The following is a 14,033-nucleotide window of genomic DNA, read 5'->3' as shown; positions in this document are numbered from 1 at the left end:
AAACATATTACTCACTGATTAACCCAGTGCCAGATACTGGGATATGCTAGCCAATAAGACAGAGATAGTCCCGGTCCTTATGAAGTTTATAATTTAATACTGATATGTTTAAGCAATAAAATATTTATATTAAGTTTACTAGAGAATACTCTACCACTGATAAATGTAAGCTATAAACTGTATTGGTACAAGTATGGGGGGAAATGCAGAACAAAGAGAAGTAAATAAAGGAAAAAAGAAAACAACAGAAACTAAGTTTCTCTGGCAAAGTTAAACACTGGACCAGTAGACTACAAAGAAACAAATTGTTAGCACTGGTCTCGTCAATCTTAATAAAAGAAGGATGTCCTAATGGAGAACATTAAAACTATTTCCTCAGGTATACAGTATTCTCTAAATGGAAAGGAACAGGTAACAGCAGTTATCTACAGGAGTAGGTGATAAAGGTTGAAGGGACACTTTACTGTCCACTGTATACCCTTTCATACCTTTTGATTTCTGAACCATGTGCATATATTACCTATCCAATAAAATAATTATATCTCAAACAATTTTTAATTTACTTTAGCTGCCTGGAAAAATTCTGACACTACTTTGGATTATTCCGACAGCTCCTAGCCAAACCACCCGCCTCAATAAGGATCATCCTTACCTCTGATGCCTTATTCTTCTCATTACATAATAAGATCCTGTGTGCGTGCTAAGTCGCTGTCATGTCTGACTCTCTGCGACCGTACAGACTGTAGCCCACCAGGCTCCTCTGTCCATGGGATTCTCCAGAATCCAGGAGTGGGTTGCTATGCCCTCCTCCAGGGGATCTTCCCGACCCTGAGATCGAACCTGCAGTCTCTTACATCTCCTACATCGGAAGGCGGGTTCTTTACCACTAGCGCCACCTGGTAAGTCCCAATAAGATCCTAGATGCCATCAACTGTCCATTATACTAAACACTTAGAAGGGCAGGGCCTGTGTCTACCTTATTTTTCCTTTAATCTCCCACATTTAGCAGGGAGGAATATGTAAGTAAATCAACTCTTTCCTCAATCTGTATCTAGTTTAAAAATTAAGGTTTTGTTTTGTAGGAATTCAATAAATACTGGTTGAACAAATGAATACCATGCTTGTTACCTTAACTACCATTTATACATGCAAAACATAAATCTATCCTTCAAAATTTACTATCCCAATTCACTACCATGTACATTACTTTTTCTATACTAGTCTTACAGATGCAATCCTTTCTTCAGTTTTATTACAGTTAAAACCGGTTCAACTTCTACCCTCTAGTCTACTCTATGTTTCTACAACCATTATTCTTTAAGATTTGCAGTTTATCATTGCCTGAAAGAACAAATACTCCTCTCTATCCCCTATTTCATGGTATTTCACCAGATTAAGAAATGACTTCTCATTTGAGTTGTATTTCTCAATATCTCTTCTACTGCTCATCTCCACAGTAGGCAAAATTCAAAGTGTTTTACTTCTATCTCTTAAATACCTCAAAATATCCCACTTTCTTCAATAAGCTTTCTCAAGCTGATCAACAAAGAACTAAGAGTTCTTCCCTCTGGCTATTACGACTAGTTACTTTTCTCAGTTCTTCTCCCTCCTCCCCCATTTTACTCTTGTTTCCTATCACTAAAAGACTTTTTAAAATTGTGTTTAACATAAATAGCTGCTGTCTCTTCATTACAAAGTTCATTATTCCATATCTATATATTCTTATCTATCTCAAATTCAACCTTTAGTTGTCTTCTTAAGTATCACTTTTTGAGAAAAGCCTTCCTTATCCTTCTGCTCAACTAAGAATAGCTGCCATATGCTCCACAGTACCTGTAACTTGCCTCTGTAACATTCATGGTACCTGTCCCTTTCCATCTCTCTAGGCTATGAGCTCAATGATAAGACTGTTTTGTTCACAACTGTATTCCAAGCATCTTGCACAAGGACTAATAAATAATAAAACCTTAAATATTTGGTGACTAGATGACAGATTGCTTTATTTGAAAACTGTTTTCTTAAGTATGGAATAGATCTACTGGGTTATCTTCACTGTCAGATGCTTGATTGTTGAATCATCTATTGAACATTTTCAATAAAGAGACAATTTCTCTTTAAAAATGAAGTCTTTAAAAGAGAGACAATTATAATAGTCAATCTATATCAACATTTAAAACAATGTCATAATTTCAAATTATTTTTATGAGTTATTCAATACTTTCAATGAAAAATAATAACCCAAAACCACCTTAAAAATTAACATTTAAAATTTACTGGAATTCACAGTATTCTAACACAGATTTAGCTATAATACTGAAAACATTATTAGAGCAGCATTTACACAAATATTACCTACCATATGTGACATTGTGATTTAACTCAGCTCTTCGTAAGGATTCATCAAGAACATCATACATTAATTCACTTGTCCTGTTTAAAAGATATTTTATTTGCAGTAGAATTATAGTATTATAACCCAATAAAACATAGTTTTTCAAACTTCTCTCTCTTTAAAACTGAGGATCTACAGAAAAGAAGTGAAAGAAATTCATTTTATGAAGTTATGGGAATTTCACTTCTTAAATATTCCACTTTCACTTTTTTAAGAGTTTAACCTTCTGTTTTATCAAAGCTGACTAGCCAATGAGGAAAGTCAATCAACTCATTCCTCAATCTGTACCTACTTTAAATATGGTTACGGTTTTCATCTGATTGAACACTCTTTTATCATTTTCTTTGTAATATAATATTTCTACCTGTTTAAAATTACTATAGTAATACTTCACATATCCAGATTATTCCAGACAGTATATTATACGTATTTTAAATACTTATTTTTAAAAAAATATTCAAGTATCAGTCTTTCTTTGAGCAGCAGTAGGTTCTTCAGAGAGAAAATTTTAACTTTCATTTATGTTAAATATAAAGAAATTATATTTTTGTGAAACTAACAAATTAATACCATTCTATGTCTTTATGGTCACAGATTACAGTTACAGTAACTGAGTTGAGGTAGAAACTATACAAAAATGCAGTGCCTTATAGACCCCTAGCACTCTGCCACTACGCCTTTTTTCCAGGTAAAAGTCCTCTCTAAAAGGCCAATGGTGAAAAATATGGCTTCTCAGCTGATATTTTCGTATGTTTTGTGAAATCAAAAAGCACTAATAGAAAAAAGCACCACCAACAAAGAAATACACAGTAGTTTCTTGTAGAAAAACTATACTACAAAACAAAAAGATCAAAATAATCTTGGGCTATACAAATCATCTATCATGTATGTTACAAGTTTCTGAGAAAATGTCTTCTTTTTTAAAAAACTATACAGCTATAAAACTCAATTTGAAGTGCATGTACTTTTATTATACCTTAACTGAAGTATACATATCAACTGAGAATTCAGAACCATATTTTAAAATCCCTTATTTTATTATGTAAGCATTTTTCCACAGACAACAGTCATATAGTAGACATTACAAATATTCCCCCCCAAAAAATCTGGTAATTCTACACTTAACATTACAGTGTAACTTCCCAATTTTAAAAGCCAATGTAGGAGTTATAATTAACCACACAAAATGTGGAAACATTTGCAGACATGATTGAGCTGAATGTTAATAACCTAAGAAGCAGAATGCTATAAAACACAAGAAAATATTCAAATAGATATAAAAGACCATAAACATAAGACTTGTCCAGTAAATTAATACTTACAATTAAATATATTAGAATCCTGTTATAAAATAACATTTTTACTTTGCCAAATTGAGCATATCATGTCTTAAGAAATACATGTTAACATAAAATCTCGTTAGAGTTGGGACAAAAAAGGAGAAAACATTTTAATGTCCACAACACTGTAAAAGAGACATATTCTTTACTCATTTAATTAAGCCTAATTTCTATTCAATTGAGCTCTCTGAACTCTGTAAACATATTCATTTTTGTATGTATTCTCCAAATGCATCCTTGAAGGAAAGGATGATAATGAGTTAATGAATTTAGTAAATTCACTAATGTCTACAAAGTAACTTTCTGACAACATATGATGGCATTAAATCTTTTTGGACCAATGAGATCTGAATGCATTACTATGAAATTAATGGTTTTAAAACAATTCTAGTGAGCTTCAACTAGAGCTCCACAATGGACAAACATTTCTAATGTGTGTGTCTGCTCCATCAACTCCAGGTTTTCACCCCAGGCTTCAATCAAGGTTGAGATTCATAAAGATAGAAAAAAGGAAAACAGCAATACCAAGAGTGATACAGCCCAGCTGGTGTTCATTAGAAGCTCACCAATGATGGGTTCTGACTTGAAGCTGAGAGGGCTTTACTAGGAGCAATAGCCTGGAGGACAATCCGGTAGTATGGCAAGACTAGAGAATTAGCAAATACATGTACCTTACTGTATAAAACAAAACCATATCTCTAGAGTCAGAATCCGACTAATATTATGTTCTCAAGATAGAAACACATCAGGGACTTCAGCCAATGGTCCTTGCTCTTGAGGGGAATAAATCGAGTTGCTTTCAAACAGCTCAGAAAAAAATTTTAAATAAAAATAATGTGTACACACATGCACATACAGGAAGAGATAGAAAGAACGATAAAGCAAATATAAATAACTGATGAATCTAGGTAGAGAGCTCCCTGTATTATTCTTGGAAATTTTCTGGAAGTTTAAAAAACTACAGCAAAATTAAAAGTTACAAAACATATATGTAATTGGAAAGACATGAATAAAAAGTTTCATAAAATTATTGCCTAAAAAAAGTAATTCAGACAAAATGAATTGTTCCAGTATAGCAATAGTGTCAGCAAACTATAGTCTGCATGCCTAATCTGGCCAGATGTCTATTTTTATATTGGCTATAGGCTAAAACGGTTTTTACATTTTTAAATGGTTAAAAAATTCAAAAGAATAAGATTTCATGACACATAAAGTTTATATGAAATTCAAGTTTTAACGTCCATAAAGCTTTTTGGAACTGAGGTGTGCTCATTCATTTACATACTATCTATGGTTGCTTTTGAGCTATATACCACAGCAGAGTTAACACGTTGCAATAGACAACATATAGCCCACAAAGTCTAAAATATTTATAATCTGGCTTTTTATAAAAAAGCTTCCCAAAAAAAAAAAAAAAAGCTTCCCAACTTCCAAACTAGAATGATTCAGAAAGTTTCACAGAAGATATGGAGCTCCAAAGTTAACTTTTTCTGTGAGTGGACTTAGATAAGCAGAAAGCCAGGATTATCTCAACAAGCTGAATTTATACACTTCTTACAGTGGCTTACTTATCACTACTAAGTCAACTAAGCATTGGGAGAATTTGGTTTATCATGAACCTTTACATGGCTAAAGCCTATCAAATTTACTTAGAAGAGTTTACCTTTGATCATCTTTTCCTAGAAGTCCTAGTATTCTCAACAACTGAATTTGTAACCATGGTGCTGGTACGCTGTGGTAATTGAAATCTACTGGGAGCTTTCCTCCAACCACTTGCTTCAAGATCGTTACAAAACTCCCAGTCAAGTCTTTATATGCAGATGAATTCTCCTATATTCAAAAAATAAAACAAAAAAACTTTCTGTTAAAAACAGTATCTCAAAAATAAAACAGACCTGCTTGAAATGCTATGCAGAATCTAACTTAGTATATGCTCATTTAGAAGTCTCATGTTCACATTTAATGAAACAGTCCTCTGATTTGTGTAATTCCTTCCACAATGAAACTCTTCTGGTGACCAGATTCAGAAGTGAATCATGCCCCTAAAGTTTCAACCATTCCCTACTTGTCCCACACACCAGTTTAATTACCTTTCCAAAGTTCGATAATTATATCTTAGAACTTTTAATAGCTAGTATCAGCAATTAAAAATTGAAAAGAAAAAAAGCAGTAATCTCTCTACTTTAGATGAAAATCAAGGCCTGTTTGCAATCTCTGAATTTTGTTTGCAAAAGACTTCCCTTGTAATTGAACTAAATTATCCTCTGGGTGGAAGAGCACAACCAACATTACTCGAACATTCAAAACTCCCCAAATCATCAAGCCTGCTTATTAAAAATTAACTAACTGTATAGTATTTAAACATATTTGTGATTCTGAATGAGTGTGCCTTGATTATCTATCAGACTACTCTCTCAGACATAGGAAATTTTTTCATCTTATATTGTTTAATGAAGTATAGTTGACTCACAATATTATATTAGTTTCAGGTGTACAACATAGTGATTCAACATTGTATATATTACAAATTGATCACAACTGTGGTCTAGTAACCATCTGCCTGAATTAGGGAAAGTAAATACGTACTCCTCAAAATGAATGCTAGACTCTTCACTGTAATTTTTATGGTATCAAGGACAAATTTTTGGAAGAGAAATAATAGCTCTCTCAGAGTTTAATAAATGTCAGAGGAAAATAAGATTTAATGTCAATTATCTATTTATACCATACTACTTTGGAACACACAACGCATAAAAGTAAAGACAACTTTCAGTTTGTATAATTTTAAATTTATTTCAATAGCATTATGAGATATGATGAAATCTCTCACAAATATATACTTTCAGACACAAAAGGTTTCAGGCAATACACTGGGGCTGAATTAGTATAAACCCATATTGCCATTTAGAAAAAAATTTTTACTATAACATTTAATCCTCCTTCCTCCTCTAACACAGAATCAATGTATGGAATCAACACAATAGACCAGGGGTCCAACTCTGAGATCTAATGCCTGATGATCTGAGGTGGAGCTGATGTAATAATAATAGGAATAAAGAGCAAAATAAACATAATGTGCTTGACTCATCCCCAAAATCACCCTCCCCAAAATCATCCTCCCCCTCCCCAACCCATCCAAAAATTGTCTTCCACAAAACTGGTCTCTAGTGCCAAAACAATTAGGGACTGCTTCTGCAGACTGTGCCTTACACATTCCCCACCAGCTCTCCTCACTTTAGAAGCTGTTGTAAGTATCCCATGAAGCTGTATAAAAAGGAGCCACTTCTTGAAAATCCACAAATCTGCAAATTTCAACCACCTTCCAGAGCTACCATTTTCCCATGCTTCTTTCATAACATGAAAACATTTCAGGCATTTAAAAAAGACTAAGTCTAGAATGTGTCTGCAACTCATGCTATTAACAACATGCAAAAATTACTATTAAAGGGTCAATAATACAAACTTAAATGTGATGCAGTTTACTGAAAAATATGAGTTTTCTTTTAATTACATAGTTATATTTTTCTAATGATAGCTACTTAGTAACTTCTCAAAATGTCAACTTACCTTAATCATCCTAAGGTATATGTGCAAGGAAGCAGCCATGACTCCAACATCTCGATCACAAAGTGCTTTCCGAAACTTAACATGGATATGCTGTACTTGATTAGGAGCAATGAGGTAAAATTTATATAATGCCAGAACAGCTTTTCTTCGTATAATCTCCCTAAAGATAAAAAATAAAATCTAAATAAACCATCTGGAAATATCAGACATTTAGGCTGAAAAGATTACGGACCAGATGATTTCAAAATACCAGCTATTACTTTAATCTAAAAAAAGAGAGAGAATTACCCATTTATTATTAATTTTTATTCTAATTTACCAAATTATAAAATAGTGGTTATCTCTAGGAGGTTATCTCTAGGAGGTTACCTCAAGAGACTTTAAGTCTCATGTTATGTATTTCTTTAGTTACAACATTCTTTGATAACAAGCATATATTACTTTTGAAACCAAAACAAAGCAAGAAAGATAAACAAATTTCTTAATTCCCAAATTCCATTTCTGAAAGCCATATCTCTAAAGATTGGGAAGAGAATAAATAGTAAGTTTAAATGAGTAAGAGGTAATTTCAGCTAGTAATATTAAACAGTCTCTTCATTAACATTAAAGTCTCCTTAACATTTCAGCTTTTTATATTTCTTTTTTTATATCATGGGTAAACATACTCCAAATACTTAAGTGGGGCAGGGGAGTATAAGGGGGACTTACATTAAAAGCTGTTACTCCTCTCCTTGCCCAGCTCATGTTTCAAAAACCTCATTACAATGAGGAGGAAAGTATATACAAGTCGTGCACTTCATTTGTAACAGATAATGTCTAGCACACAAGAAGCAAAAATAAAGAGTTGCTATCCTGTGAACACAATGTCATTTTCAAGGAATTATATTCTTGTTTTTCTCTCTCATGCCTGTTTCCACATGGCTCATATCTGCAGATAATGCTGGCAGTGCTCACAACAGCAGTAGTGAAGTATTTACTTTCAGGATTCCTTAAGACATATTTCTGATACCTAAAATCATAGAATCTCAAGACTGAGATTATTCAATGCAATCCTCTGTGTTCCATTCAAGAATACCTTTTATAATATTCCTAACAAATGGTCATCCAGCTTCTGCATTAACAAGCAACCCATCATCTTCCTGGGTAAACTATGTCATGATGGAAAATCCTTTTCACATAAAAAGAAAGCAGATTAACAACAGATTTGCCACTAGTATTAATATTATGGTAACTGGAATCTACATCCCAAAGTGTTGCTATAGGGTATTAACCAATCTGAGTTCCAGGACACAGTAAATAAATGAGGTGAGGAAAAAGAATACAAACCCTCATCAGGCTCAGGAATCCCTTGGTCTGGCCCAAAATGGTGGCAATAACACAAGGTATCAAAAAACCTGGATTTGGGCTGTAGGTTTGGCATGTGAAAATACAACCAAGGATTCAAAAGTCAAGTCCAACCCCTGTCTCACAGCTTCGTCGTGACATCTACTGGCCTATCTGTAGCTGTGGCCCACAACTCTGTCTTTAGCTCTTTACTCCACAGCGAGGAAGTAGGTATGGCCATAACTGCAAAAGCAGAGTTTCAGAAAGTCTAAATTCTAACTAGTACAAGACAGGAAAAGCCAGGATTTGAAATGAGAGTAGATGGGGAGCAATACGGAAAAAATTGAGAGGGTAAATGGGAAGCAACAAGGAAAAAATTCAAATCTTTCTCAGAAAGATTTCATACAAAGGGTAAGTACGGCTACCACAAAACAGTGGTGGTATGGAAAAATTTCATAAAAATATGCTCAGCTATGATAGACCAACTTCTAAATAAAGAAAGGCTAATATTTCATTTCCAGTAGTTAACTGTCCATGCCCATCATTTGTTCTAAACACCAATTCAACACAAACAAAACAAGTCTGAAAAATCTATGAAGTTACTCCATAATTCTCAGTAAGAGCTGTTATTTTTAGCTGGAAGATTCATGGCCCAAGATTTCTTAAAGAACACAGACCATAAGACGACATTTTATAATCTTAGAACACTAAAAATGCTGACTTAAAAAAGCATAGAAATAAAGAGATATTATACAGGTAACAAAAAAAAAATCTTTAACAAAAATATGTATACAATAAAGTACCACAATCACAAATGAAAAATGGCTAGTGACTAAACATTTTCCTAGCTATAAAGGTTATGAAATCAAGGGGCTTGAGCAAAAACAAAATAATTCCAAGTTTGGAAAAAATACTAATCAAGTTAATAAGGAGAGAGTTGAGGAATCATTCAAAATTAGCAAAATACTACAAGTTAAGGTTCATTTGTATATATCCTGCTAAAGCTGCAGTTTTGATATAAAAGCATTTCCAGTACACTGAAGCTATGGATTCATGGCATCTGAACCACTTCCAAATGTTTTCCATTATTTCACTTTATAAAACAACTTTGTGAGAACTAAGGAGCTTCAATCAACCCCATATAGCCAAGGGAAAAACAGGACCACTGAGAGTTAGCAGCAGAAGTGGAAAGAGAGCCAAGGATTCCTGATGGTAAGCCTCACTGTCTCAGTTTTACTTTAGAAAGCTGCCTAACATTTTTCTAAACCCACATAAAAATAAAGGACAGTGCTATTGGGGATTTTTGTATTATACCTGGCAGTCAAAGAATATCCTCTATCCTGGTAGCATTAAATCAAAGTTAGAATAAAATTTTTAGTATAAATTTTTCTTTTGAAATACACAGTGTAGACACCTATCCAAAAAAGAATTTACTTACTTAGAATGTTGAAGTTTATCTTCTATCAATGGAAGAACAGCTGGAATCATTTCTCGGGGGAAAATCTGGCTGACGATAGTAAGTGCCATACATACTTCTACTAGGTTAGTGCTCTGCAAGTCCTGACATAATTATTAAGCAAAGAAAACATTCAGTGCAAATTCTGAAACTAGGGACAGTGAGCTCAACATTGCAATGGTCCTATACACTTAATACGGTAGTTTTCAACTAATTTGTCCATTTAGGAATACCTTGTATTTTATAGGAATATCAGGTTTCACTTGCCTTAATAGAGTCAATAGATAAAGACAGCCCAAAAGTAACCAATCTAAAGGAAACTATATTTCTGTTCTGACACTGATCAAAGTAGTCTTCTTTACTACAGCCTTTAAAACTTTTCTAAACCAGTAACAAAAAAAATTTTATGAATTTTTATTGTTAAAGCAATGAGTGGAAGTTTAAAAGGAAGCAATTTTTAATACATACTATAAAATGTATGCATTTATATATACTTATATAAGCACAAAGTTTATAAACTATTTTAATAGAAACTGAAACTACGTTTTTGAAAGTTTGGAAAGGTTTAAAGCCACTAGTGACCTTAAGAGAATATATGACTTAAAATTCAGAAAGTACTACACACACACACACTCTCTCACATATCAGAAGAAATAAGATAAACACGAAAAAGCTCAACAATTCAATTATACTTCATTACCAATTTTGTCTAAAAGTTTAACAGAAAAAAATATTGCATGTGGATTAAATTGTTTTTATTATCATACATTTCAGTTACCCAATTATACTCTATTCTCCTTTAAATTGACTTTTAGAGTTTAAAAGACTTCAATTATTCAGTTTATATTATATCCCTTTAAAATTGATCCTAGAAAAAAAGACAATAGCATGGAAAATGCATCTGACTAAGAGTCTGGAGATCTAAATTATAGTTCTAGTTCCAGCTCTGCTTTTTTTTTTATTTATTCTTTTACTGAAGTATAGCTGATTTACAATATAGTATTAGTTTCAGGTGTACAGCATAGTGATTTAGAAAATTTTTGCAGATTATACTCCATTGTAGGCTATTATATGATAAATGGGTATAATTCCCTGTGCTATCCCTTTCCTTATCTATTTTATATACAGTAATTTGTTATCTATTAATACCATACTCCTAAGTTGTTCCTCCCTCTCTCCTATGGTAACCCCAAGTTCATTTTCTGTCTGTGAGTCTGTTTCTATTTTGCATTTCCATTCATTTGTATTATTTTTTAGACTATACATATAAGTGATATCATACTGTATTTGTCTTTCTCTGTGTGACTTATTTCACTAAGCACAATATTCTCTAGGTTCATCCACATTGCTACAAATGGCAGTATTTCACTGTTTTTAATACCTGAATAATATTCTATTATGTATATATACCAAGTCTTTTTAATCCAACTGTCTGTTGATGGGCACTTGGGTTGTTTCCATGTCTTGGCTACTATAAATAGTCCTATGAACACTGAGGTTATGTACCTTTTTAAGTCAGTGTCTTCGTTCTGTCCAGATAGAAACCCAGGAGTGAAACTGCCGGATCATATGGTAGTTCTTTTTTAGTTTTTTAAGGAATCTCCATACTGTTTCCCATAGTGGCTGACCAATTTGCATTCCCACCAACCATGTATAAAGGTTCCCTTTTCTCCACATCCTTGCCAACTCTCCACATCCTTGCCAACATTTATTTTTCACAAACTTTTTCACAATAGCCATTCTCAATGAGGTGATACCTCACTGTGGTTTTGATTTTACTTCTCTAATAATTAGTGACGTTGAGCATCTTTTCATTGCCTGTTAGCTATTTACATGTCTTCTTTGGGAAAATGTCTATTCAAGTCTTCTGCTCATTTTGTGACTACGGTTTACTTTTTTTATATTGAGTTGTATGAGTGTTTGTATATTTTGAATATCAAGCCCTGTCAGTCCCATCATTTGCAAATATTTTCTCCCATTTCGTAGGTTGTCTTTTCATTTTATCAGTTATTTCCTTTGCTGTGCAAAAGCTTTTAAGTTTAATTAGGTCCCATTTGTTTATTTTTTGCTTTCTATTTATTCTGCCTTAGGAGACTGATCCAAGAAAACCTCGCTACAATTTATGTCAAAGAGTATTCTACCTACGTTCTCTTCTAGGAGTTTTATAGTTTCAGGTCTTACTTGTAGATCTTTAGACCATTTTGAGTTTATTTTCCTTAACTCTGCTTTTTTAAATGAAACCACTATAACAGCAGCAGTAGCAAATGATATTCTGTATAGTGTTTCATTCGACCCTTACAACTTGGTTAAGTTCTATTATTATCCTCATTCTACAGATGCAGAAACCGATCTAAAAGATCTTTCCAATAAACGCATTCTGCAAGCCTACATTCTTTCAAAAATATAAAAACTGTCAAATGCCTGATGGAATAATTTAAGACTTTATATTAACCAGCATACAATACAGTACCTTTACAACTGTGTTCACAAGGAGAAGCAATAGTTCATGACTTTCATGTAGAAATAAAGATACAGCCAAATAACCTTAAAATTTGAGAGAAAAAGTCTCATTAACACCCGTCAAAAATTAACTCTTCTTAAGAAGTTAAACAAAGCAATAATATATTCCAAAGTTTGAATGTCAAAGACAGAGTTACAGGTAAATATTAAAACAAATAGTAAAATAAGAAGGTTCAAAAAAATTCAGTAAGGAAGATTTCAGGTGTTCTTCATCCTGAAGTCTTTCATAATTAGGTATTTCACAGGATATAACTAAAATGGAAAAAAGGCTATGTGTACCAGCTTAAAGTCCTATAAATGACATTAGGAATATATACCTTCTATCTTCTGTGCAAATTTCTACATAATCAATCAAAACATTTTGTCTTATAGCCAAATACAATTATCCAAAAACTAACAGCTGTTATAGTTAATAGTGAGTTACCAGCTATCTGTATTACTGAATGAGCTATTTAATACCAAACCATATGACATAAATCATACATTAAGCCACAAGAAATACCTTGTTTTCTCAGTTTGAAGATAAACTATTGAGTGAATAGATGTTGAGGAAAAAAACACTGTCTACCACATTAAATATACTCATTGACTTAAGCACTTTTAATAATATCAAAACATTAAAAAGTACATCTTAAAATTGAGGAAGTACTTTAATACCATGACAAATACCATGTGTATGGAATCTGGATGCCCCATTTCATTTTCCTGTCACCCTTCATATTGATAACATTTGTTAGACAGTTGCTATGGGTCAAATACATTACAAGCTTACTGAATCTTTACAATAACTATATGAGGTAGATATTATTATTATCCCCAGTATAAAAGGCCCCAAAAGGGATAACTGCCCAAGGTCTGCAGCTACTACATGGTGGAGCCAGGACTACAACCAAGCCAGTAGGAGTTAGGTCACGTTTTTAACCCTTATGCCATTCTGTTTCTTCAGTCTCCCTTGAGACCCGATTCCCTGTTTCCCATCCCCATTGTTTTTCATTCTTTTCAATTCTTTCAGCCCTTTTATTAGGGATTCTAAGGTTAACTATCCCTATCACTACCCAGCATTCATACTGTCTGTGCCTGTTGTGGAAAGTGGGAAAACTGTCAGAAATTTCCTGTTCTCATAACCAAGCATCTTCACTGAAGGTCAGAGGAACAGAGCTATCACTCCCATAATCAGGACAGAGAAAAAAGAACAAACCAGGACCAGGGAAGAGAAAAACCCTAGACAGTATTTAAAGCAGAGATTACAGGAGCGGGGAACACATGTATACCTGTGGCTGATTCATGTTGCTGTATGTCAGAAACCATCACAATACTATAAAGTAATTATTCAATTAAAATAAATAAATTTTAAAAAACAAATAAAGCAGAGATTACATCTTATCAGACTACATCTGTTCAGCAAAGATATTATCCACACTTAAGTCACTAGTAC

General features: G+C 33.2%; 1 protein-coding gene across 2 annotated transcripts in view; it reads right to left on the bottom strand.

Moving 5' to 3' along the window:
• AP4E1 (adaptor related protein complex 4 subunit epsilon 1) overlaps nucleotides 1-14,033 on the bottom strand; it is a 72,394-nt gene that overhangs the window by 48,160 nt on the left and 10,201 nt on the right. The window contains exons 4-8 of one of the 2 annotated variants that reach the window (XM_005900468.3): nucleotides 12,549-12,622; nucleotides 10,061-10,182; nucleotides 7,300-7,459; nucleotides 5,396-5,562; nucleotides 2,357-2,430 (exon numbers count right to left, since the gene is read on the bottom strand). In XM_005900468.3, coding sequence (XP_005900530.1) covers nucleotides 2,357-2,430; nucleotides 5,396-5,562; nucleotides 7,300-7,459; nucleotides 10,061-10,182; nucleotides 12,549-12,622 — 597 coding nt within the window. Of the gene's footprint in view, nucleotides 1-2,356; nucleotides 2,431-5,395; nucleotides 5,563-7,299; nucleotides 7,460-8,007; nucleotides 8,116-10,060; nucleotides 10,183-12,548; nucleotides 12,623-14,033 lie in introns of those variants that run through there. The other variant, XM_070377893.1, reaches the window with a different exon arrangement.

Source organism: Bos mutus, chromosome 10 (genome assembly GCF_027580195.1).
Source record: "Bos mutus isolate GX-2022 chromosome 10, NWIPB_WYAK_1.1, whole genome shotgun sequence".
NCBI lineage: Eukaryota > Metazoa > Chordata > Mammalia > Artiodactyla > Bovidae > Bos > Bos mutus.
Note: the sequence above shows the minus strand (reverse complement) of the source record. Positions and strands in the feature narration are given on the sequence as shown.